The following is a 22910-nucleotide window of genomic DNA, read 5'->3' as shown; positions in this document are numbered from 1 at the left end:
TCTGCCCCCACCAAAGAATCTTATTCCTAATCCTTTGTTTTGCACTTTGAAATTTGCTCTTTCTTCCCCTACATAGGAGTCCATGTTTATCCCACCTGGCTGAGAAAATGTTTTCTCTTTATTTGGAATTAGTTTTCATTAGGGAAATATTTTTTCTTGCAAAGCTGTTGGGGAGTAGAGTTCGGTTTACATTGGTGCTTTCCTGTAATACATTAGAGAGGATGGCAAAATATGATTTTGATTTCTCCATCTTTTTTCTGACTGCTATAAGCTGTTTTCTTTACTCAATTTTTGACATAAATTTGTGGTTTTCATTTACGATGCTTGATACTCAAGTTGAAAGAGGGAAGAAGATGATAAAGTTTAGAACTCAGCTCTGCTAAGCCCAGAAACAGAAGTGGCAACTGTATTCCTGTTGCCCACCCTGTGAACCAGGCTACCTGGCAAGTGAAGATGAGAACCAGGCAGAAAAGATCCTGCCGCCTTCCTCATTTCTACAGGGCACTGCCCCACTTAAATTTGTTGTATTGTTTTTTGCTACAAGCCTATCATGGAATATAATTCTGGAACCTCTTTCAAAAGGGTAGTTGAACTTTCAGCAATAAATCAGATCTCTTTTTTCATAAGATTTCAAATTTTTTACTCCTAGGATGCCACACACACACACCCACCCAACCACACACACATATCTAGATGTAGATATACAATGAAACTTATTGAGGATCCCAAAGAGCTTTTGTTCACATGGGTTATGCCTATTGGAAAATCTATTATATTACAAATTAATACTGAGGATTTCCCTGGTGGTCCAGTGGTCAAGATTTCATGCTTCTATGGCATGGGGCATGGGTTTGATACTTGGTTAGAAAGTAAGATCCTATATGCCACGTGAAGGAAAGTTACATGCCTCAAAATTGCCTGGACTTAAAAGTCCCCTCCAGGTCCTCCCCACCATTCTATGCAAAACAAAGAACCCTCTTCTAATTATGAAAATCGTTTTGACCTCATGGACTCTGCAAGGGCACTGGGGACCCTCCAGGGACTTCTGGATTGCACTTTGAGAACCACTGCTATAAACAAATAAAACTGAATCAGCCTATAGCACTTAGAAATCATGCAATTTTAAAGTGTTTGTCTCAAGCACAAAATTGCCACTGGTCCACTTCTCATTCATGACAGCCTTATTCTCTCTCCTTAATCATTCTTAGATCACTTCTCTTATTTAACAACAGTCTGGTGAGTCTGACAACGGAGTACACAGTTTCACTATGGAATCTCTTGAAAAATCCAGTCAAGTGGAGTGAAAAAAGAGAAACAGAGTACTTTATACTTTCTCTAGGCCTTTTTGTGATTAAAAAAATTTTTTTGTCTGTTTTTCTTTAGGTCTTGGGCTTTGTTGACTGTATAAGTATTCTCTTTTTAATGTCTGAAATTTTATTTTAATATCAGGCTTTCTCTTTAGCTTATTTTCTTGGAATGTGCACATATAAATAAGCACATGCCGTTTTAATCTGTAATAATGCTCTACTGAGGCCCTTCCTGTGGCCTTTCAGTCATAGCCCACCCTGGTGTCACGCAAGAACCATCAGATCCCAGGCAGTCCTTAGAATGGGCCTCTTGGTCAGCAATGAAAGTAGTCCATGTTCTATCATATTTTTACAAGTGTAATTACATTTTTATTATCTTAAACATTTCTAGTTTTACTGGTCTTGCCAGCTGGGCTTGAAAATGATTAGTTTTGTAGTTTATAAAAATATATTTTGTTCCTCTAAAAGGGATTAAATAACCGTGTGCAGTGAGCATTGTGAGATATACCATAAACATTTTATTTAGACTAGTTGTTATGTGATGAGAAAACACTATTTATAGATTCAGATAAGATATGTATAGGAACACACAGAACTGATTCAGCTCATTCTGGATAAGTGATTGATCCATTATAATTTCTCTCTCTATTTGAAATTATACTGGGATGGTTTGAATTATGATCTCTTAGCTGAATTCTGGTTCTGTGAACTAGTGTAAAACATAGGTCTGACTCTTGGGCTCTGAAGTTCCCAGGTTGGTGAAAATCTCCTAAGCATATAAATGAGGAGAAACTGAAATGGCAAAATCAGTTAGAGGGGGGAAAAAAGCCCTTACCTTTAATAGATTCAGGTTTTAATATGACTTTGGTATAGATCAAAGTAGATATGTTTCCAAATTGACAAGTGTGAGGCAAATATGATCTTACTTAAAGGATTATGTGAGGGGAAAAGAGGACTTTCCATGAAGTTTAATTGTTTGTTGTGTTTTTGTTCATCTGATTACAGACACTTAGAGGAAGCGTCCAGAATAAAATCAATCCCCGACCTGGAAAAGTAAGATTACTTTCTGTTCCTTGTCTAGAATCATTTTGACCTGACAAAGTGCAACAACAGCACTTGATACCACTCTCGCTTTCTTAGGTGGTGATATACAGCGAGCCCGACGTCTCAGAGGCATGTATTGAAGTGTTCAGTGACGTGGAGGATTGTAGCGCCTGGAGCCTCTCTCCTGTGATACTAGTAAAAGTCGTTAGAGGATGGTAAGAGTGGCACTTTGTGTTCCTGACTCGGAGCGTGTGTGTTTCACGTTTTTAATTTTTAACTGTTCGGTCCTCAGTACTTATTTTAAATTATGCCCTTAACAATGTAAAGGGCAGACAATACTAGTCTTAGTGAATACTAAAAGTGTATCTAAGAAAAACATTTTTTAACATTTCTGATTCTAGGAATGATGCATGTTGATGCTAAAGGAATCAGAAAAATGCACCAGTATAAATTTCTTTTTCTCGTTTTTCCCACATAATGTTGGTTTGGACTAATGATCACCAGAGTCCGTAATATACTTTTGGTTTTTTAATTTTCCATGAGGTTGCTAAGAATTGTACTACTCATGTTGATAGGCCATGCACTAAGCATGCTGATAAGAATTTTAAAAATTCTATAAGGGAAAACATCCTGGATAACTTTTTAAGTGACAGTTCAGTGAAGGACTAACCTAAAATTTATTTCCTAACTTTTTGACAGCAGATAGTTTTTGTTAAGTAAAGAAACTGGTGAAAAAAAATTGTTTTACCAGCTTAACTGCTTCAAGGAAATACACAGGAAATTGAATAAAGAAAAGCGGTTTAAAAAAAAGAAATCACTTACTTGGCATAAATATGAATCTTTGTACCTATTTATAAACTTGTTTAAAAAGAAGATGTAGGGCTGTAGGCATTTATGGTTTAAAAAATTAGTAAGCTTTTCTTTAGATCTCTCCATTTGATTAAATATGCAGCATTTTCCTTTTAGGCTTTAGATATTTTAATATATTTTTCTGTACATTTAACATATTCATTGGGAAAATACAATTAGCTTTTGTTCTTAAATTTGAAAACTGAAAATTATAATTTTGTTTTTAATGAAATACTGATTCTTCAAATTTTCTTAGCATCTCTCTTTTCTTAGGAGTATGAGCGCTTAAGACTACCACTGTCATATATTGTCACGAGGTTTTTATTTAGTGTTTGTATGTTGCTGAGAAGAATACTTTAAATGTGTTTTCTGGGTCATTAAATAAGTATTACATAGTATATTTGAAAGTTGCTTACAGAATAGATCATAAAAATTCTCATCACAGGAAAAAAGATTGTTTAACTGTGAGGTGATGGGTTTATTGAATAAAGTTACTATGGTGATCATTTTGTAATATACACACACATCTAATGGCCATGTTGTACAGCCAAAACTAATACAGTGTTATGTGTCAATTAGATCTCAATAAAACTGGAAAAATGCTTTCCATTAGCATGCATGTAGTAGTCCTTTGTATCAGTATATCCATTGATATGGCTCTAATATATAATTTACAACCCTCAAAAGTGTTTTTTACATATATAAGAAGAAAAAGCATTACAATAAAAGCCCATTCATCTGACATTACTGTTTCCACCAACTGGCAAACTTACTATACTATAGAGCTACTATAAAAATTAGTAGCTCTATAATGTTCATACAGATAGTCAAAAGTTCTGTAAAATCCTGATTGTTGTTTTGTTTTAGTTGCTAAGTCATGTCTTACTCTTTTGCAACTCCATGAACTATAGCCTACCAGGCTCCTCTGTCCACTGGGATTCTCCAGGCAAAAATATGGAGTGGGTTGCCATTGCCTTCTCCAGGGGATCTTTTTGACCCAGGGATCAAACTTGCGTCTCCTGTTGTATCTCCTGCACTGGCAGGGAGATTTGTTACCACTGAGTTACTGGGGAGAGAATTGGCCACTAATATATTATTTATAAGGGGTTCCCTGGTGACTCAGATGATAAAGAATCCACCTGCAATATAGGACACCCAGGTTTGATCCCTGGGTCAGGATGATCCCCTGGATAAGGGAATGGCTACCCACTCCAGTATTCTTGCCTGGAGAATTCCATGGACAGAGGAGCCAGGTGGGCTATAGTTGATGGGGTTGCAGAGTTGGACATGACTGAGCAACTAACACACACACACACGTTCACAGTCACACACACACACGTTCACAGTCACACACACACACACACACACACGTTCACAGTCACACTCACACACTCTATTGGCCAGAATATTTGACTAATCAAAATCTCTTTCACCAAGACTGGCTAATAGTTTTGCTGTATTTTATTCTTAGTTGGATTTTGTATGAGAAACCAAATTTTGAAGGGCACTCCATCCCCTTAGAAGAAGGAGAATTGGAACTCTCTGGTCTCTGGGGTATAGAAGATATTTTGGAAAGAAATGAGGATGAGGCAGTGTCGCCTAAGCCCATGGTGATTGGTTCAATCAGACTTGTGGTCCAGGTGGGTAAAATTAGTAAGCTTTTAATAAAGGCAAACTGGATTTCATCTATTCATTCAGCAAGTACTTATTGAATGCTGGATGTGATTCTTTTGAGAGTTTCATTTTGTGATAAAAGTGATTGGGAAAAATATTTTGTGTTTTATGGATAGGTTTTCTATATTGTAAATACTTGTGCATGTTAATTAGAAAAGAAACATTCTAATTAGTCTTTTTTTTCAGAATAAATCCTGAAATATGAATTTCTCTTTCCTGGCCCCCATTTCCATATGCAAATGTATTTTATTTAATAACCTAGTTTTGATGAACTCTGTAAGAACAGATTTTCTTTTTACTTATTTTTTTGGTTGCTCTGTGAGTTCTTATTACCTTGAGTGGCTTACAGGACTATTTTGAAAGCTAAATAATCCAAAGATAATTCAGTTATTAACTCTGGGATTTCATGTGGGTTTTAAGAAAATGAGTATTTAAGGCCACTTTATGGATTGGGTAAACATTTCTTGGTTATTTATTCATTAATGAGGAACTTGAATCAGTTCTTTGTGGCGCTTGGAATTTGATGATTCTTTACCTTTTAAAAATGTAAAAGGTATCTTCCAAGTGAAAAAGCTCCATTTGTGTATTAGACTTGGGTATCAGAGTGCAACAGGGGAAAAAGACATGTTCCAAAATGAGAATGAGTAAGAATGACTAACAGTTTTTGGCAGAAGAAAATGTTATTTCCTGGGTCAACATTTCTGAGTGATTGGTATTCTAAATGATTTAGCTCTTAATAATTTTAAGTACATAATGTGATAGACTTTATGCAAGATGTAACAGACACCATTTTGAAATGTCATAGTGGAATAATTTATCTGCAGTTTTTATTTATTACTCATTATACAGCAATGTTTTAAAATGTCATTCAAATCCTATCTCTCATGTAGCGTCTCTCCTTCATTTTTCTGAATTCTCTACTCTTTCTTGGCCATATTATAATCTGCTTTTTCTGTAATTGTGATCATTATACAAGTACATGTTGTTTTCCTTTAACACTGACTCTCAATCTCTTTTTTACTCTCTTTGTATCGCTTGCTTATGGTTAAACCCCCACTTGTAACATCTCCCAGTGATTTGCAGCTGCGAGAGATATGAGAATCTGGTGGGGTGGGGATTTAGGGTCCAAGAAGGTGGGCTGGGGGAAATGAAGCACGCTGGAACAGAGACCTCCTGTTTTGGCTGATGATAGCAGGCCTCGTGCAATTAGTGCTTTTCATGGTATTACATGGTTTGGGGTTTTACTGAGCATCATATCCCACTGATATGATGTGCTTTCAATTATTTTACCTTTCCTCTTACTATGGGATTTAAGCTTTTTCCCTGTCTTAAATAATGCTTCATGAATGTTTTTGTGCATTTAGCAATGTATACATTTTATGATTCGTTTCCTTGCGATGTTTTTCAGAATGGTGTCATGTTAAAGAGAAGGAACATTTTTATGGTTCCTAATACATGATGAATTTTTTTTTAACAGATTGTTTATGGTTCCTTGACACATAAAAGTCACAACATATTTTCAAGGAAGTCACCTTTTCAGCTCATTAACTTTGTTCCTTTTGTTAATATTTGAAAGAGTTGCCCCTGAACTGACCCAAGTGTTACCATTTTCTCTGTACCTCAGTTCACCTTGCTCTGCAGCATAGAAGAGGTTCAATAAATATTCGATCGGGGCCCAGGCACTCAGCCAGGAGAGGCCTTTTGTAGTGTGTCTCATGGACATGCAGGGCATGGAACAGTGACCAAAGTGCAGAGATTTGTAAATCACCATAAACGTGCACCTTTGCCTTTATGACTTAGACCAAACCCACATCATAGTTAAGGAGTGTTACTGCAGGGGCCCGTGGGCACAAAACAACAGTTGAGGAAGCAGCCACTCTATAGACTAGTGTCCCTGGATATGGATGGTCACAGGAGAGCAAGGAACTAAACCTCAGGTTGCCAAGGAAAGCCAGGCAGGTTTTTCAGTGAAGACAAGGGAAATAATGTTCCAAAACCCTTGAGATGCATTTCTGGTGGTCTTTGCTCGAATGTAATGTTGAGATACAGGACTAATGCAATGTGTATGCCCCAAAAGATCACATATTAGGTCACGAGTGAGAACAGGAAAGGGATAAAGTGGCAGATGATCTGTGCAATGTATGTGTGTATTTAAAGCTTATTTTAATTATTAAAAAAAAGGAATGAAGTGAAGTGAAGTTGCTCAGTTGTGTCCGACTCTTTGCGACCCCATGGACTGTAGCCTATCAGGCTCCTCCGTCCATGGAATTCTCCAGGCAAGAGTGCTGGAGTGGATTGCCATTTCCTTCTCCAGGGGACTTTCCTGACCCAGGAATCGAACCTGGGTCTCCTGCATTGCGGGCAGACGCTTTACCGTGGGAGCCATCAGGAAAGCAAAAAAAGGAATAATGAGCTTAATGTAGAATTTAATACATGGCATTACTATTATAGATATTTACTGTATTCATGTAACTTTTTTTCTTTTTTAGGATTACAGAGTTAGTCAGATTGACTTATTTACGGAACCAGAAGGGTTAGGGCTTCTAAATTCCTACTTTGATGATACCGAAGAAATGCAGGGGTTTGGCATAATGCAGAAGACTTGTTCCATTAAAGTACATTGGGGCACGTGAGTATTTTATTTGCAATACAGTTTTAATGAAGCTCTTTTTTGAGTGTGAAAAGATGACTTCAGATAATCTATCTCTAATTTGTTATCCTGTTAAGTAATTATTGACTAAAAGCTTGTATTATTTTTTATAAGGCACATAAAAATCTGATTTTTTTGGTTACTATGTTACTATAACTCAGCTTTCTTGTAAATGATAATGATTTCTTGGAGGAAGTGCAGGGAGAAAACTGCATTTTTAATGTGGAGATTTCCTTATCGCAAAGGAACCTGATTCATTCAGAGCTGAGTGCAGATTATACCTTCATGGTAATTCAGAGGAGGTGATTCAAAGCGTGTGTGCCCCTGATATTTCATGTGGGATGGAGGCCAACACACATACTACTTCCTTTAACAGTTTCACACAATGCTTTCCAAAGCCCCTAGGATGCTGATTTCAAAAATTACAGGAAACTGCAAGAGTGTTTTGAAGGAAGCGGGAATATTTCAGCTAGGGAAGAAATTAGGCTAGAACGTGCAGGCTGCGGAACTGAAGCTGGTGGCCTCTGCAGTGGAGTGCACAGCCCAGGGCATGTGGCAGGCATGCACCGAAATGCAGGAAGAAGCACTAAAGCTTCTGTGTATTTTATTTAAAGTCTCCTGTTCAGATGTTGTCTTTGTGTATGTTTTCTAATAAGTTTATAGTATATTCAGCAGTTATATATACATAATTTATAAGTATTCATATATTCAGAGACTGCTCAAGAGTTTATATTAATGGAATATGAGTAAGATAATACATATGTAATGAATCCAAAGGTAAATACTACAAGAAACATAAATTATGGAGAGGGATCGTGAAAGTGCTGCTTTAGAGAGTAGTCAGGAAAGTCCCTGGTGACTTTTAAACAGATCTGAGGACGTGAGGGAGTCAGCTGTGGGACATCCCAGGGAGGCAGGGTAGAGAAGTGCCCTAGGCTGGAAGCACAGTGTTTGCAAAGCCCTCCAGGGGATGTTTCAGCAATTGAGGGGAGGTCTGGCTGCAATAGAGTGAGCCGGGAGGATTGGTGGTGGAGAGGGCTCATATCATGTCAGACCTTGTAGGACTCCAGAGGGATTTTAGGTGACTCCAAGGAACATAAGAAATCATTGGAGGACTTTAATCTAACTTGTGTTTTAGGAGGATCACTCTAGCTTCTGTGAAAAAGTAAACTGTAAAGAGCTAAGAGTAGAAGCAAAGATTTGCAGTTACATAGGCAAGAAGTGTTTTGGTGACTTGGTGTGATGGTAGTGGTAGAAGAACAGTCAGATTCTGGATACATTTTGAAGACAGAACCAACAACATTGGTTGACAGATTTTAGGTGGGGTATGAGGGGCAGAGAAATGTCCAGGGTTTGGGACCACAGCATTTACTGGAATAGAAAAAAACAGGGAGGGGAAGTGAAATCCAGGTGTTTTGTTTTGGAGGTTAAATGGGAGATGCCAACTTCCCATGCAAGCATTCAGGTAAGAGGTCAGGAAGGTGACTGGATACATGACACTGGAATCTTAGGTGGGTTAGGGAGGCTGGAGATGTAATCTGGAGTCATGGGCATGGAGAAGGTATCTAAACCCCATGCCGGATGAGATCTCCATGCTTAACCTCACTCATTATTAGAGAAATGCAAATCAAAACCACAATGAGGTATCTTCTCACACCAGTCAGAGTGGCCATCCTCAAAAAGTCTACAAACAATAAATGCTGGAGAGGATGTGGAGAAAAGAGAACCCTCTTACACTGTTGGTAGGAATGCAAACTGAAATAGCCATGACGGAGAACAGTGTGGAGATTCCTTAAAAAACTGGGAATAGAACTGCCATATCATCGGCAATCCCACTGCTGGGCATACACCCCGAGGAAACCAGAACTGAAAGAGGCACACATACCCCAGTGTTCATCACAGCACTGTTCACAATAGCTAGGACATGGACGTAACCTAGATGTCCATCGGCAGATGAATGGATAAAGAAGTTGTGGCACGTATACGCAATGGAATATTACTCAGCTATAAAAAGGAACACATTTGAGTCAGTTCTAATGAAGTGAATGAACCTGGAACCTATTATACAGAGTGAAGTAAGTCAGAAAGAGAAAGACCAATACTGTATATAATGTATATATATGGAATTTAGAAAGACAGTACCAACAATTCTACATTCATGGCAGCAAAGGAGCAGAGATGTAAAGAACAGACTTTTGAACTCAGCGGGAGAAGGCAAGGGTGGGATGATTTGAGAGAACACCACTGAAACGTGTATATTGCCATATGTAAAAAAGACAACCAGTGCAAGTTCAACGCATGAAGCAGGGCACCCAAAGCCGGTGCTCTGGGACAACCCAGAGGGATAGGGTGGGGAGGGTTCAGGATGGAGGGACACAGGTATACCCATGGCTGATTCATGTTGATGTATGGCAAAAACCACATTATTGTAAGGTAATTATTCTCTAATTAAATAAATTAAAAACAGCAGGAAAGTCATCTGAGCTTTGGGCACTTTTATATTTAGAGATTAGGAAGAAAAGGTGGAATCTAAACAAAAGTTTCTTCATCTCTTGCTGCTTTTGAGTTTTTCAACATCAAAGAGACCTATAAGTCTTTTTTCTCAAAGTATTTAAGGCTGAGAAATATCACTAACTCACTCCAATATTCATCCCTGGAAATTCCATGGACAGAGGAGCCTGGCAGGCTGCAGTCCCTGGGATTGGAAAGAGTTGGACATGACTGAGTGACTGAGCTCGCACACACGCATCATATTTTTATCTCTATGTCTAGATGATTTCATGACTCAGGCTTGGGCTATGTGGAAGCGTAACGAGCTACCATTAAATAACATTTCTTACCTTGACAGTGAGTTTAACCTGGTCTTCTTACAGGTGGTAGTTACAAATCAGTCATATTTTACACATTTTAATGGGCTTGCATGGTGGCAGACACTTTTTTTCTGGTTATTCATTGCCATCAGGGTAATAGAAAGCTGCCTTAGATGTCAGTTCAGAGTTTGGGCTCATTGAACTCAGTCAGTTTGGTACCAGGTCAGTAGTACTTTTACAGATCTCCAAGGGGAGTCTTGATGGGTTGGGAGAATTCAGCTGATCACAAGCATTCAAGCTGACACTGCCTCTGTTGGTGCAGCAGTCCTGTGAGCTGATGGAGTAGAAGCCTTCGCTGTGCAGGGGTGCTTCTTCAGATTCCACGAGATTTACTCCAGGGCCTGTTCAATCTGCATTAGGCTTTTCTACACATACACACGTTCAGAGTGAAGTGAAGTGAAAGTGGCAGTGTTGTGTTCGACTCTTGGCGACCCCAAGGACTATACCGCCCATGGAATTCTCCGGCCTAGAATACTGGAGTGGGTAGCCTTTCCCTTCTTGAGGGATCTTCCGAACCCAGGGATCAAACCCAGTGTGTTACTTGCTAATTTCTTATTTGGGAAAATGAGAACTTTCTAACACAATTTTCCTCTCACATTGTGTTGAGTATGATTTGTCTTTAAGCAGCCGGCAATGCCAGCGCCCATCCTTGCAGAAGTGACAGTGTATCTTATCTTGAGTCTATTTCTAATAAATAAAATTAAGGAATTTTAAGACTTCAAAGGCAGCATAAAGAACATCTGTTCCAACACCATCATTTAGTCAAGGAAGACAGGTTTTGGCCACTTTATCAAGTTGGATTAGTTGTTAGGGTTAGTTGTCAGAAGAACAGGTACTAGAATGCAGGTGTTCTGAAGTCAAGGGACATTTTTTAAATAGCTACATATTCTTTGGTCAATGCTAACATGAAATACTTGATATATTAAAATATATGTAGGTATGTGAACTATGAAGCCTAGTAATCAAACAAGCCCCTCATCACGCAACTGAGAACCTCACCATTACCAACATTGCTGCAGCACCCAGCATAGCGCACCTGTGCCCACCCCCCAACTTCTCCACATGTGCAATCCCTCTCTGGAATTTTGTGTGTTTCTCAGCCCCTTGTTTTGTAGTGTCACCATACAGTATCTGTCCTTGCACTATTTTTAAATTTATAAAAATGTTATTAAACTTTTAAAATAAGGAACTGTGGCTTGTTCCTTTTTCTCCACATTGTTTCTGAGAGTCCCCACATTGATGAGTATATGTGTACTTATTCTTTTTCATTGTTATTTAATATTCACTGCATATATTTCCTTATGGAGTATACTGAAGCCCAGCTTTTTATTATGAAAGTTTTCAGACATAAGCACAAAAGTAGAAAGGATAGCAAACACCCATATACCCTCCACTTTGATTCAGTAATTGTTAACATTTGCCATGTTTGCTTGATCTTTTTTTCTGAGCACTTGAAAGTAAGTTGCAGGTATTGTGACCCTTCATTCCTATAAGCTTCATCCCATATCTCTCTATAATGACATTTTCCTACAAAGCTACCATTATCACACCTGAGAAATTTTCAATATGGCCATGATGATATCTACCCATTAGTCCATAAATAAAATTTCCCCATTGTTTCAGGAATGTCTTTTATAGATGTTTTTAATTAGTATCCAAGCAAGGCTCATATATTTGGTTGTCCTATCTCTTTGAAAAGTCTCTCTTAATCTCTTAAATACCCCCATCTTTGTTTCCCATGCCATTGACGTTTTTGAAGAATTTAGGTCAGCTGCTTAGTGTATGTGCCATAGTCTTGATTTTCTGAGTGCTTCTTCATGGTATCATTTAACTTGGTCTTCTGTCACCTGAAATTTCTATATACAGGCAGTTAGGTCTTCATGTATAATCAGATGTAGATGGAAGGGTTTTGTCAAGGATGTTACTTCTATGGGTAGTGACACATACTCATGCTGTGTTAATCAAACCAAGTTTGATTGCTCGGTTACACTGATGCTTCCCACCCCTCTCCATTGTAAAGGTACCAGTCCCCCCTTGACATTCAGAGCCTGCTCTTGTTTGAATAACCTCAAAGCTGGCATATTCATATTTAAATCTTCTGACTATCCCCTTGGTTTCTATATGTAGCCAACATTCATGTGCAGCCATATCTAGAGAATAAGACAGGATCCAACTGGAAGAACTGTTTTTGGTTTAAGAGCAAGTGAACGAGATAAGAACGGTTTTTCTTGTCTGATTCAGAGGGTGTTTCTGAAAGAGTAATTACATGAATGATTTTCATGAATGTATGGATGACCATTGTTATTAGTTCAACATTAGTTCAACAGTATTCCTCTGTATGTATACACTTTTTTTTATAAAAATATTTTTATTCACCTATTTATGGCTGTGCTGGATCTTTGTTGCTTGCAGGCTTTTCTCTAGTTGTGGTTCCAGGGCTTCTCATTGCACTGGCTTCTCTTGTTGCAGAGCACAGGCTCTAGGGCATGTGGCTCAGCAGTTGTGGTTCCTGGGCTCTGGAGCACAGGCTCAGCAGTTGTGGCACACAGGCTTAGTTGCTGTGCGGCCATATGGGATCTTCTCAGATCAGGGATCGAACCTGCGTCTCTTGCATTAGCAGGCAGATTCTTTACTACTGACACCAGGGAAGCCACATTTGTTATTGTTTTTTTAAACTCATACTTTATAGACATACGGAGAAGGCAATGGCACCCCACTCCAGTACTCTTGCCTGGAAAATCCCATGGATGGAGGAGCCTGGTAGGCTGCAGTCCATGGGGTCGCTAAGAGTCGGACACGACTGAGTGACTTGACTTTCACTTTTCACTTCCGTGCATTGGAGAAGGAAATGGCAACCCACTCCAGTATTCTTGCCTAGAGAATCCCAGGGATGGGGGAGCCTGGTGGGCTACCATCTATGGGGTCGCACAGAGTCGGACATGACTGAAGTGACTTAGCAGCAGCAGCAGCATAGACATACAGTTTATTCATAATATAGGCAAAGGCTGAATACATGAGAAAATAAAAGAAAATGAAATAACACTGCCTGAAGGTAGTTGATCTCCTGATGGCCTTGTGAATAATGTATCTTGGAATAATAATGGAATAATAATGGAATCGAATTTAGGAAAGGATCACACTCTGTATATGAGTTTTCAGATTCCAAAGTCCACCCACATTCACAAATGTCTATTTGAGTTACCCAGCAGGCCCTCAGAATTCACTATTCACAGAACAGCAGTCTTCAGGTTTGCCAGTTTATGTGTTCAGGTTTTTTGACAAAGCCCTCTTTATCCCAGATTACCTTCCTTATATAAGTGTTAACATGACTAAGCTATATGCTTCAAGGAAAATGAGATGTTTAGTAGCAGATGAATACATACCCTTAGAACGCAAACCATAGAAGAAAAGGCTTAATGAAAGAGTACTTCAGTAAGCGCCATGTCGGAATCTCAGAATCACTTGTTGATGAGCCATCGTCTGTGTTTATAAAAAATTCAGACTGTTCATTTGTGAAGAGTCAGACCTCAAGGCCCTTGGCTTGTTATTGGCCGAATAGCACACTTTATAATAAACTGCTGTTATTTAGCTAGGGCATGAAATCAGTGTGTGATGTGCCGTTTGAGAGCTTTGGGCTCCAAAAAAAAGATGTAGTGCATTCTCTTTTTTTAATTTATTTTTAATTGGAGAATAATTCTTTACAATGATGTGTTGGTCTCTGCCCTACAACAGCGTGAATCAGCCGGAAGTATACATGTGTCCCCTCCCTCTTGAACCTCCCTCTCAGCCCCGTACCCCATCCCACCCCTCTAGGTTGTCTCAGAGTACTGGGATGAGCTCCCTGTGTCATACAGCAATTTCCCACCTACCTGCTTTACATATGGTAAAGAATGTGTCCACTCTAGGCTCTTAATTTGTCCCGCCCCCTCCTTCCCCCACTGGGCCCACAAGTCTGTTCTCTGTCTGCATTTCTGTTCCTGCCTTCCTGCTGCCTCCCAGTCATCTCTGTAACCATTATGCTGACTTTTAACACTGTGGATTAGTTTTGATTCCCCCACCCACACACCACACACAGCCTCTCAACACTGTGTGTGTGTGTATGTGTGTATTGGTAGGTCTCCAGTAGGATTTTGACTATAAATCCCTGTATAATTAGTAAGTCTAAAGAAGTTACTGATTTATCCAGGACAATCTGTAACAGAAACTATCACCAAAAATGTGCCCTTGGGCCAAAATTGTGAACAAGAGAAAAGCAAAGAGGGGAGAATCAGAATCATTTTGTAGGTAAAAGATTACCTTTACAGCCAGCTTCCTCTTGTGGCCTGTGCTCTGGGGAACTTGGCACAGTTAGCCCAGCTAGGATGCTTTAGCAAGACTAATAAAGAATTGGTGAGTATAAGTGATCACCAAGAATTCCACATTTGCTTGTCAAGAGAGTATATTACCATCTCTTTTATAAAGAAGTCACTTCTCCAGCAACAGCAACTTCACCAGAACCCTCCAAGGAAGCAAGAAATTGATAAGACTGCACAGTCCTTAGAGACAGTTCATGTGAGGTATGGTTTTCTGGTTTCCTGGTTTCCAGCACATTAGAGGAGGGTGAGGCTTCTGGTTGCCTAACCACAGCAGAAGTGACAGCTGACAAGCATGATAGAAGGGTGTGGTATTGAAAAACCATAAAAATCAATTCCAAGGACTCAAAAAGCATTGGGCCTGGGAACAAGCAATCTTTAGACTTTGAGAGCCCCCACAGACATCACTGTGCATTAAGTCATGCTCCCAGTCATGATCCTGAGCGTCTGTGAAAGCAGAAATTATGTTCAGTGCACTCTCTGGAATGAGAAAGACTGTTGTTCAAGAATGACTAGGAGCTTGGTTTTGGGGTCAGCTTGAATCAGCCCTGCATTTAGTACTTGTAGCTGTGTGGCCTTGGGCAGTTTAACTTCACCTGTAAAATGGGGACTGTATATTTTACTTGTAGCATTGTTGTTAAGGATAAGATGGAATTCCTTGTAAGCTCTAGATATTTGTTAGCTGTTCCTAATTTTTGATACTATGACAGATGATTAGGTAGAACATCCTATTTTTGGTTACAAATGAGATATAACCTATTAAAGTGTGAAATCCCCTGGCTGGAGCCTCTCTAAATACATACACAGTGCAAAAGATAACTACTTTTATTACTTGGAAGTAACAGACATTTAAACTTTGAAACAGTTCATAATAGAAAGTAAAATCAGTGGACAAAGCTAGCCAAGCCAAGGAAACAAATAAAAGCTCAAGAGATGCATATAATGGCCTATTCCTCCTGGAGCCAAACTTTGCTCTACTAAGTGCACCCATACATCATCCAGACCCACATCCTCCCCTGCTCTGGTCCTCTCTCATCTGTGGGGTGCAGTGTTCCACTGATAGAAATGATGAATTGTCTGCTTCTTCCTTGGTACTTCTTTAGATGGCTGATTTATGAAGAGCCTGGATTTCAGGGTGTCCCTTTTATCCTGGAACCTGGTGAATACCCTGACTTATCCTTCTGGGATACAGAGGAGGCATACATTGGATCCATGCGGCCACTGAAAATGGTAACGATGGAATCTGATCATGTGTTCTTAGAGTCAGTAATTCTTTGCTTGACTTTGATAATTCATGGGATGTGACTTTAAAGCAATAAAGCAGAGTTTTAAAAGATAAATATGTAGAGGATGGGACTTATTGCTAGATAGAAATAGTAGAAAGGATAACTTGATAGTTGCTACAGATGGAAAAAAAATGTGGATAAGTCCATAGGTGTTCTTGGCCATGCAGAGGCACTGATGTGTGTGCACAGCTCAGCCCAGGGCAGATGTGAGAAGTGAGAAAGTGAAGAGTTAAATCAGGAGGACAGACAAAGTCCAGCTTGTAGGTGTTAGAGAAAGGGGATGATTAGGAGAGCATCACGATAAGTCAGGGCTTCCCAGGAATCCACCTGTAATGTGGGAGACCTGGGTTCGATCCCTGGGTTGGGAAGATCCCCTGGTGAAGAGAATGGTAACCTACTCCAGTATTCTTGTCTGGAGGATCCCCATGGGCAGACGAGTGGTGGGCTATAGTTCATGGGGTTGCAAAGGGTTGGACACGACTGAGTGACCGAGCACAGCATAGCACAATAAGTCAGGTGGATCTTAAAAACCAAGCAGGATTATTTTAGATGGCGATGTCAGAGTTAGACTGCATGAGCCAGGTCAGAGCTGGGAAAGGGTAGGGCTTGCTGAGGACCAGCTTGCTGTAATGACAGGAGGCCAGGCTGGGTGACTGCACTGGGGGCCCTGGAGTCAGATGTCCAGGTGAGTGTTGTCCTCCAAAGCCCTCCCCTTAGGAAGGATCCCGTGCTTCCTTCCCCTGTATTTTGCCTGGTTCTCTGTTTCTTCTGCGAGACTCTAAGCCTTGGAAGGCTCCAAGATGCACCTGTTTTGACTTCATGTTGAGCTGTGTCATAGGAGGTGTTCACTAAACACGTACAGCATGAGTGAGGCGCCTGTTACAGACATGTTCTTGAAATTCCACTTTGTGGTTGTCTTCTGAGTCAGTTTGACACAAATTAGAAAGTTAGGAAGATAATTTTTTGTCTTAATTTTATCCCTCCTGCCACAGGTTGTGGCTTAATTATCTAAATGTCTGCTTGTCTTCATGCAAATAATTCTGGGCTTTTTTTCTAAAATTAAATCCTCTTTCGAAGGGTAAAGTTTTGTAAGTTTTCTGAATATGTAAAAGAATTGCCTCAAGTTTTGAAGGCAGTTTTTAATGATGACCTACAGAGTTGTAAAGTTCACAGAATTCGAAAAGGATCCCTTTTGAAAAGGATACTTAGTTGATTGTATGATCCCTGGTTTGTTGATTAAAATCAGCCACATTCCTTTATAATTATAGTTCATTTGCTGTATTCGAGATCTTTGGTTATACTTTTTCACTTATATATGTAACAATCTTAAAAGAAAAAAAAAAGCCTTCTGACTTTCCCACTGCTGATTTAAACTCTTACCTTATTTAATACTTCTGTGTGACACCTCTTCTATGATTTTAGTAAGATTTTTGGATTAAAATTTCTTTATTCTAAACATATAGCAACCCTCATAGACCCATCCTCTATGGGATGTTTTAAATTTATCTAAGAATTTACCTAATTATTTCAGGAGCCCTTCAGATCATATTGTGAACTTGAGTGAACTTCAACAGCTTTGTAAGCCAGAGGTTGCAAAATCAAATGCCTCCAGGGCCAGGCAGCAAATAGGCGTGAACAGGCTGACCCGGGAGCTGAAGCCCGGAAAAGGTGGAGACGGGCAAAGTGGAGCTGGTATCCCTGCTGGAGGGCGAGCCCAGTGCAGGGTTAATAAACACAGAAGGTGAGGGTTGCTGACTGTGAGAATTTGAGTCTAGAGATGTAAAATCTTAGACTGCTTTTTAAGAGAAGTGAGAAATAGGCCTTTTGGGGAGAAGTTTACTGAGTTTAAAAAACAACCACCAAACACCTATTTGGTTAAAAAGCACAGATACCATGCAGATTCAGCTTGTAGACCGCCTCTGTGAGACTTCCTCATATCTTCCCTGCATTTTTCGCAATTTTAGAACTGTCTCCACATCAGTTAAACAAACCAGAATGTAGTTGTTCTGTGTGGTTCCGTGGCTTATCACCGACTGCCATGGGTAATAGCAAATGGTAACTTATCAGCGACAAGCCACTATTCTTACAATATCATTTTTCTTTTCAGGGTGGCCGTAAAGTTGAATTCCCTACAGATCCTAAGGTAAGGTACATTTTTAAAGAATTTTACTCCCATTCCATCTTCATGAAGATAATACTTGCGTGATTTTATGTATTACTTCCATGAGACATAACTGCAGTCAGCGGGAGTTGCCCAGCTTATGCATGCCATCCCCTTCAGGTGGAAGGCGATGCTGACCGTACGCGTTAGCACGAACAGTGTGTGCAGCCATGGCTCAGAAGGCTCACTGCTGTATTAAGCTGTAATTTGCAGTTGTATTTACTAACTGCAGGGCCTGTTGCTACTTGTCTGAAAGGAAAAACCTTACTTTTCAAGACAAGTTCTCCCTACCCTAAAATTCTCCTTCTGCTAGTTCTGCTTTGCACATCTGTGACACACAGTTTGATCTACAGTGTGTTTCATTTTTAAAACAACGATACTTTGGTTCGTTAGTTTGGCCTGAGAAAAATTCTAAATATCAGTTCTTGACATTGAACAAAAACCAATTGTGCCATCTGTCTTTTGAACCTTGGCTTTAGGCTATACCACAGCAGGAGAAAAATTCTGATTTTTAAAATTATATTACAAGATACTTTTATTTAGTTAATTTAAAAATGTGATTATAAAATTTGTGTTCCAGGATTTACTGATATTAAGTGACTGATTTAGTGCTTAGCTATTGAGATATTTAACTTCTTACAACCTACTGGCATATCTCATTTCTATTATAGGTAGTTATTTATGAAAAGCCTTTCTTTGAAGGAAAATGTATGGAGCTGGAAACAGAGATGGGTAGGTTTATCATGGAAGGAGGTGAAACAGAAGAAACCACTGGAGATGAACATTTGTCCTTTGTATCGGTGGGATCTATGAAAGTTCTACGAGGCATGTAAGTAGACAGGAGTGACCTGTAAGGATTCCTTTTTATTCCCTTTACTAACATTAAAAACATGGTCTCTCTCCCCCAAAGATAGCATTCCAGATTGCAGGGTGCAGTGAATAAACATGTTTTCTTCGGCTAGTTGTGACCTGGATTTGATGGGCTGGTTTGGGATCAGTCAGCTGCGCAAGGCTGATAAATTGGGCCATCTAGATTGATCAAATCTACAATCTTGTTTGTTGATATTATGCTCCAAATGATTGAACTGTTAGTTTGCTTTCTATTTTTTAGGATCATATTCTGTACTTTATAGAGCGTACATATTTTCTTTAAAGTCTACACTTGAAAATGGCTTATAAATAGCCCAAAATATACAATATATTAATTATTATTGGAAGAAAGTTCATCCAGTTTTATTTGTTAAAGTTCTTTTGAGTCAGTTCTTAAACACACTTAGACAAACATGTACACATACATGCTGGCCTCCCTATAATCCTTTAAGGAACATTGGTATATACTTCTTAGGTTAATTTCTTGGTGAAGTGAAGTGAAAGTTGCTCAGTCATGTCTGACTCTTTGTGACTCTGTGAACTGTGGCCCACCTGGCTCCTCTGTCCATGGAATTCTCCAGGCAAGAATATGGGAGTGGGTTGCCATTCCCTTCTCCAGGGGAATCTTCCTGACCCAGGGATTGAACCCGGGTCTCCTACATCGCAGGCAGATTCTTTATCATCTGAGCCACCAGGGAGGCCATTCTACTAATCTCTTAAATGCTAGGGAAGAATTCCAGTAGTCATAATGCATGGGTCCATGTCTAGCTCTATAGCTATTTACATGTGTCAGTGACACTGATATTTTAACAGTACTGAAAATTTCTACTCTTTCATGTTCTTTCTGTTGTAGCTGGGTTGCTTATGAGAAGCCTGGCTTTACAGGTCATCAGTATTTGCTTGAAGAAGGAGAATACAAGGACTGGAATGACTGGGGAGGCTACAGTGGAGAACTGCAGTCTTTACGACCTATATTAGGTGTAAGTTACAGAAAAGCTAATGGGTAATACTTGGGCATTTTTGAGTAATAATTGGCTAGTCTTTGAATTTTGAATTTTTTTTTTTTTCTCAACAGGATTTTTCAAATGCTCACATGATAATGTACAGTGAAAAAAACTTTGGATCCAAAGGTTCCAGTATTGATGTATTAGGAATTGTTGCTAATTTAAAGGAGACTGGATACGGAGTGAAGACACAGTCTATTAATGTACTGAGTGGAGTGTAAGTGAAATAACCCAATGGGGATTTTAATAGTGAGCTTCACTTTGATTTGTGTTAAAGTAATGGAGTCTTTGACCCAGAGTAGACACTCAATAAGTACATATCTCAAAAATGAAACATTAAATTAGCCATTTAATACTGCTATAATATTTTTATAACTGCTTTTTTAAAATCTTTCTCATATAGTATCTTTTATATGTAATATAATATTGGAGCAGAATTTGAGTTGCATTATGAAATCTACAGATTCACTTCCCTTGTCATTCTTCATGAAAAGAACTCATGAATTTCTTAGGATCAGACACAAATAGTAGTGATTTAACATTAGAAATCTGAAGTTGGGACAAAGTCCCATTTGATTTTCTTATGGTCCTACACCTGCTCTATTATATTTCCTATTATTTTTTCTTCCAGTTATATTAAGATGTAGTTGATATACAGCACTCTGTAAGTTTAAGATGTGCAGTGTAATGGCATATTCATCATGAAATGATACCAGAATAAGTTCCATGAACATCATCTCATAGATACAAAACAGAAGAAGAAAAAATGTTTCCCTTGTGAGGAGAACTCTTAGGATTTACTCTCTTAACAATTTTCATATATAGCACACAGCAGAATTAATTATATTAATCATGCTCTACATCATATCCCCAGTATCTATATTATAACTGGAAGTTTATACTTTTTGATCATCTTCATCCAACTCCCCCCACTCCCCACCTCTGTAACCACAAATCTGATCTCTTGTTCTATGAGTTTGTTTGTTGTTTTTGAAGTACAGTTGACTTACAACAGAATGTTAGTTCATGGTACACAACATAGTGCTTTAATATTTCTGTGCATTTCAGAATGATCACCATGATAAGTCCAAATCTGATCTCTTGTTCTATGAGTTTGTTTGTTGTTTTTGAAGTACAATTGACTTACAACAGAATGTTAGTTCATGGTACACAACATAGTGCTGTAATATTTCTGTGCATTTCAAAATGATCACCATGAAAAGTCTAGTTACCTTCTGTCACCATGCCAAAATGCTACGTAATTATTGATAATATTCCTGATGTTGTACGTTTCATTCCTATGACTCATTTATTTTGTAAATGGAAGTGTGTACCTCTTAATTTCCCTCACCTATTTCACTCATCCTCCCACCTCCCTCCACTCTGGCGGCCACCTGTTCTCCATATCTACGACTGTTTTCTGTTTTATTTGTTCCTTTTGTTCCTAGATTCCACATATAAATACGTGGTATTTGTCTATTTCACCTAGCATAATACCCTCTCAGTTCTCCCATGTTGTGCAAATAGCAAAATCTCATTCCTTTTTATGGTGGGTTACTATTCCGTTGTGTGTGTGTATGTGTATACACACTACATCTATCTATGTTAGATATATAGGTTGCTTCTATGTCTTGGATATGGAATGCTGCAGTGAATAGAGGGGTCCTTGTATCTTTTTGACTTAGTGTTTTTGTTTTCTTTGGAGGAATACCCAGAAATGGAATTGCTGCATTGTGTAGTGCTATTTTTAACTTTTTGAGGAACCCATGTTGTTCTCCATAGTTACTGCACCAATTTATATTCCTACCAACAGTGCACAAGGGTTCCCTTTTCTCTACATCCTTGCCAACACTTGTTATGTGTTGCCTTTTTGACGGTAGCCATTCTGACAGGTGTGAGACTATATCTCATTGTGAATTTGATTTGCATTTTCCTGATGATTAGTTATGTTGAATATATTTTCAAGTGCCTACTGGCTGACTGTAGGTCCTTTTGGAAAAATGTCTGTTTAGGTCCTCTGGCTATATTTTAATCAGATGGTTTGATTTTTGGTGTTGAGTTGTATGAGTCCTTTGTTATTTTGGATATTAACCCTTTATCAGATATGTTGTTTGCAAATTTCTTCTCCTATTCAGCAGGTGCCTTTTGATTGGTTGGTGGTTCCCTTTGATGTACAAAAAGCTTTTTTGATGTAGTTTGTAGTTTGATGTAGTCCCTTTTGTTTATTTTTGTTCTGTTTCCCTTGCCTGAGGAGACATATCCAAAAAATATTGCTAAGACATGTCAAAGAGCATACTGCCTGTTTCCTCTAGGAGTTTTATGGTTTCAGATCTTAAATGTAAGTCTTTAATCTACTTTGGGTTTATTTTTTATATGGTGTGAGAAAGTAGTCCAATTTGATTCTTTTCTATGTAGCTGTTGAATTTTCCCTGCACGATTTATTGAAGAGTCTTTTCCCCTTTGTATTAATATACTATTGCCTCCTCTGTTATAAATTAACCATATAGGTGGGTTCATTTATGGGCTTTTAACATAAAAAATAATTGTTTCAGTGCACCTGGAATTTGCTACTGAGTGCTTTACTAATGCTGAAGTAAGCTTTTATTGAAAGATGACTAGTCAAGACTCCTTGGGATGCAAGCGGCTACAAGTCAAACTAAAATGGCATAAGTGATAAAAATGTAATATATTGGCATGCATAACTGAAAAGTCCTGATGGTACAGGGGTTTAGACACTGTATGAGAACTTGATCTCCATCTCTTGACTGGGCTTTTGCTATGCTGGCTTTACTTTAGGCAGGTCTTTTCGTTACCAAGTTCAGGGTCATACTGCTCGCCATACT

General features: G+C 38.9%; 1 protein-coding gene across 3 annotated transcripts in view; it reads left to right on the top strand.

The window, feature by feature from the left end:
- The window catches only part of AIM1 (absent in melanoma 1), a 227428-nt gene that overhangs the window by 182885 nt on the left and 21633 nt on the right, over nucleotides 1–22910 (top strand). For all 3 annotated transcript variants that reach the window (XM_018053108.1, XM_018053109.1, XM_018053110.1), the window contains 9 exons: nucleotides 2313–2360; nucleotides 2448–2566; nucleotides 4672–4840; nucleotides 7364–7503; nucleotides 15850–15976; nucleotides 18140–18175; nucleotides 18865–19022; nucleotides 19917–20043; nucleotides 20139–20284. In XM_018053108.1, coding sequence (XP_017908597.1) covers nucleotides 2313–2360; nucleotides 2448–2566; nucleotides 4672–4840; nucleotides 7364–7503; nucleotides 15850–15976; nucleotides 18140–18175; nucleotides 18865–19022; nucleotides 19917–20043; nucleotides 20139–20284 — 1070 coding nt within the window. The remainder of the gene's footprint in view (nucleotides 1–2312; nucleotides 2361–2447; nucleotides 2567–4671; nucleotides 4841–7363; nucleotides 7504–15849; nucleotides 15977–18139; nucleotides 18176–18864; nucleotides 19023–19916; nucleotides 20044–20138; nucleotides 20285–22910) is intronic.

This window comes from Capra hircus, chromosome 9 (genome assembly GCF_001704415.2).
Source record: "Capra hircus breed San Clemente chromosome 9, ASM170441v1, whole genome shotgun sequence".
NCBI classification, from domain to species: Eukaryota; Metazoa; Chordata; class Mammalia; order Artiodactyla; family Bovidae; genus Capra; species Capra hircus.
Note: the sequence above shows the minus strand (reverse complement) of the source record. Positions and strands in the feature narration are given on the sequence as shown.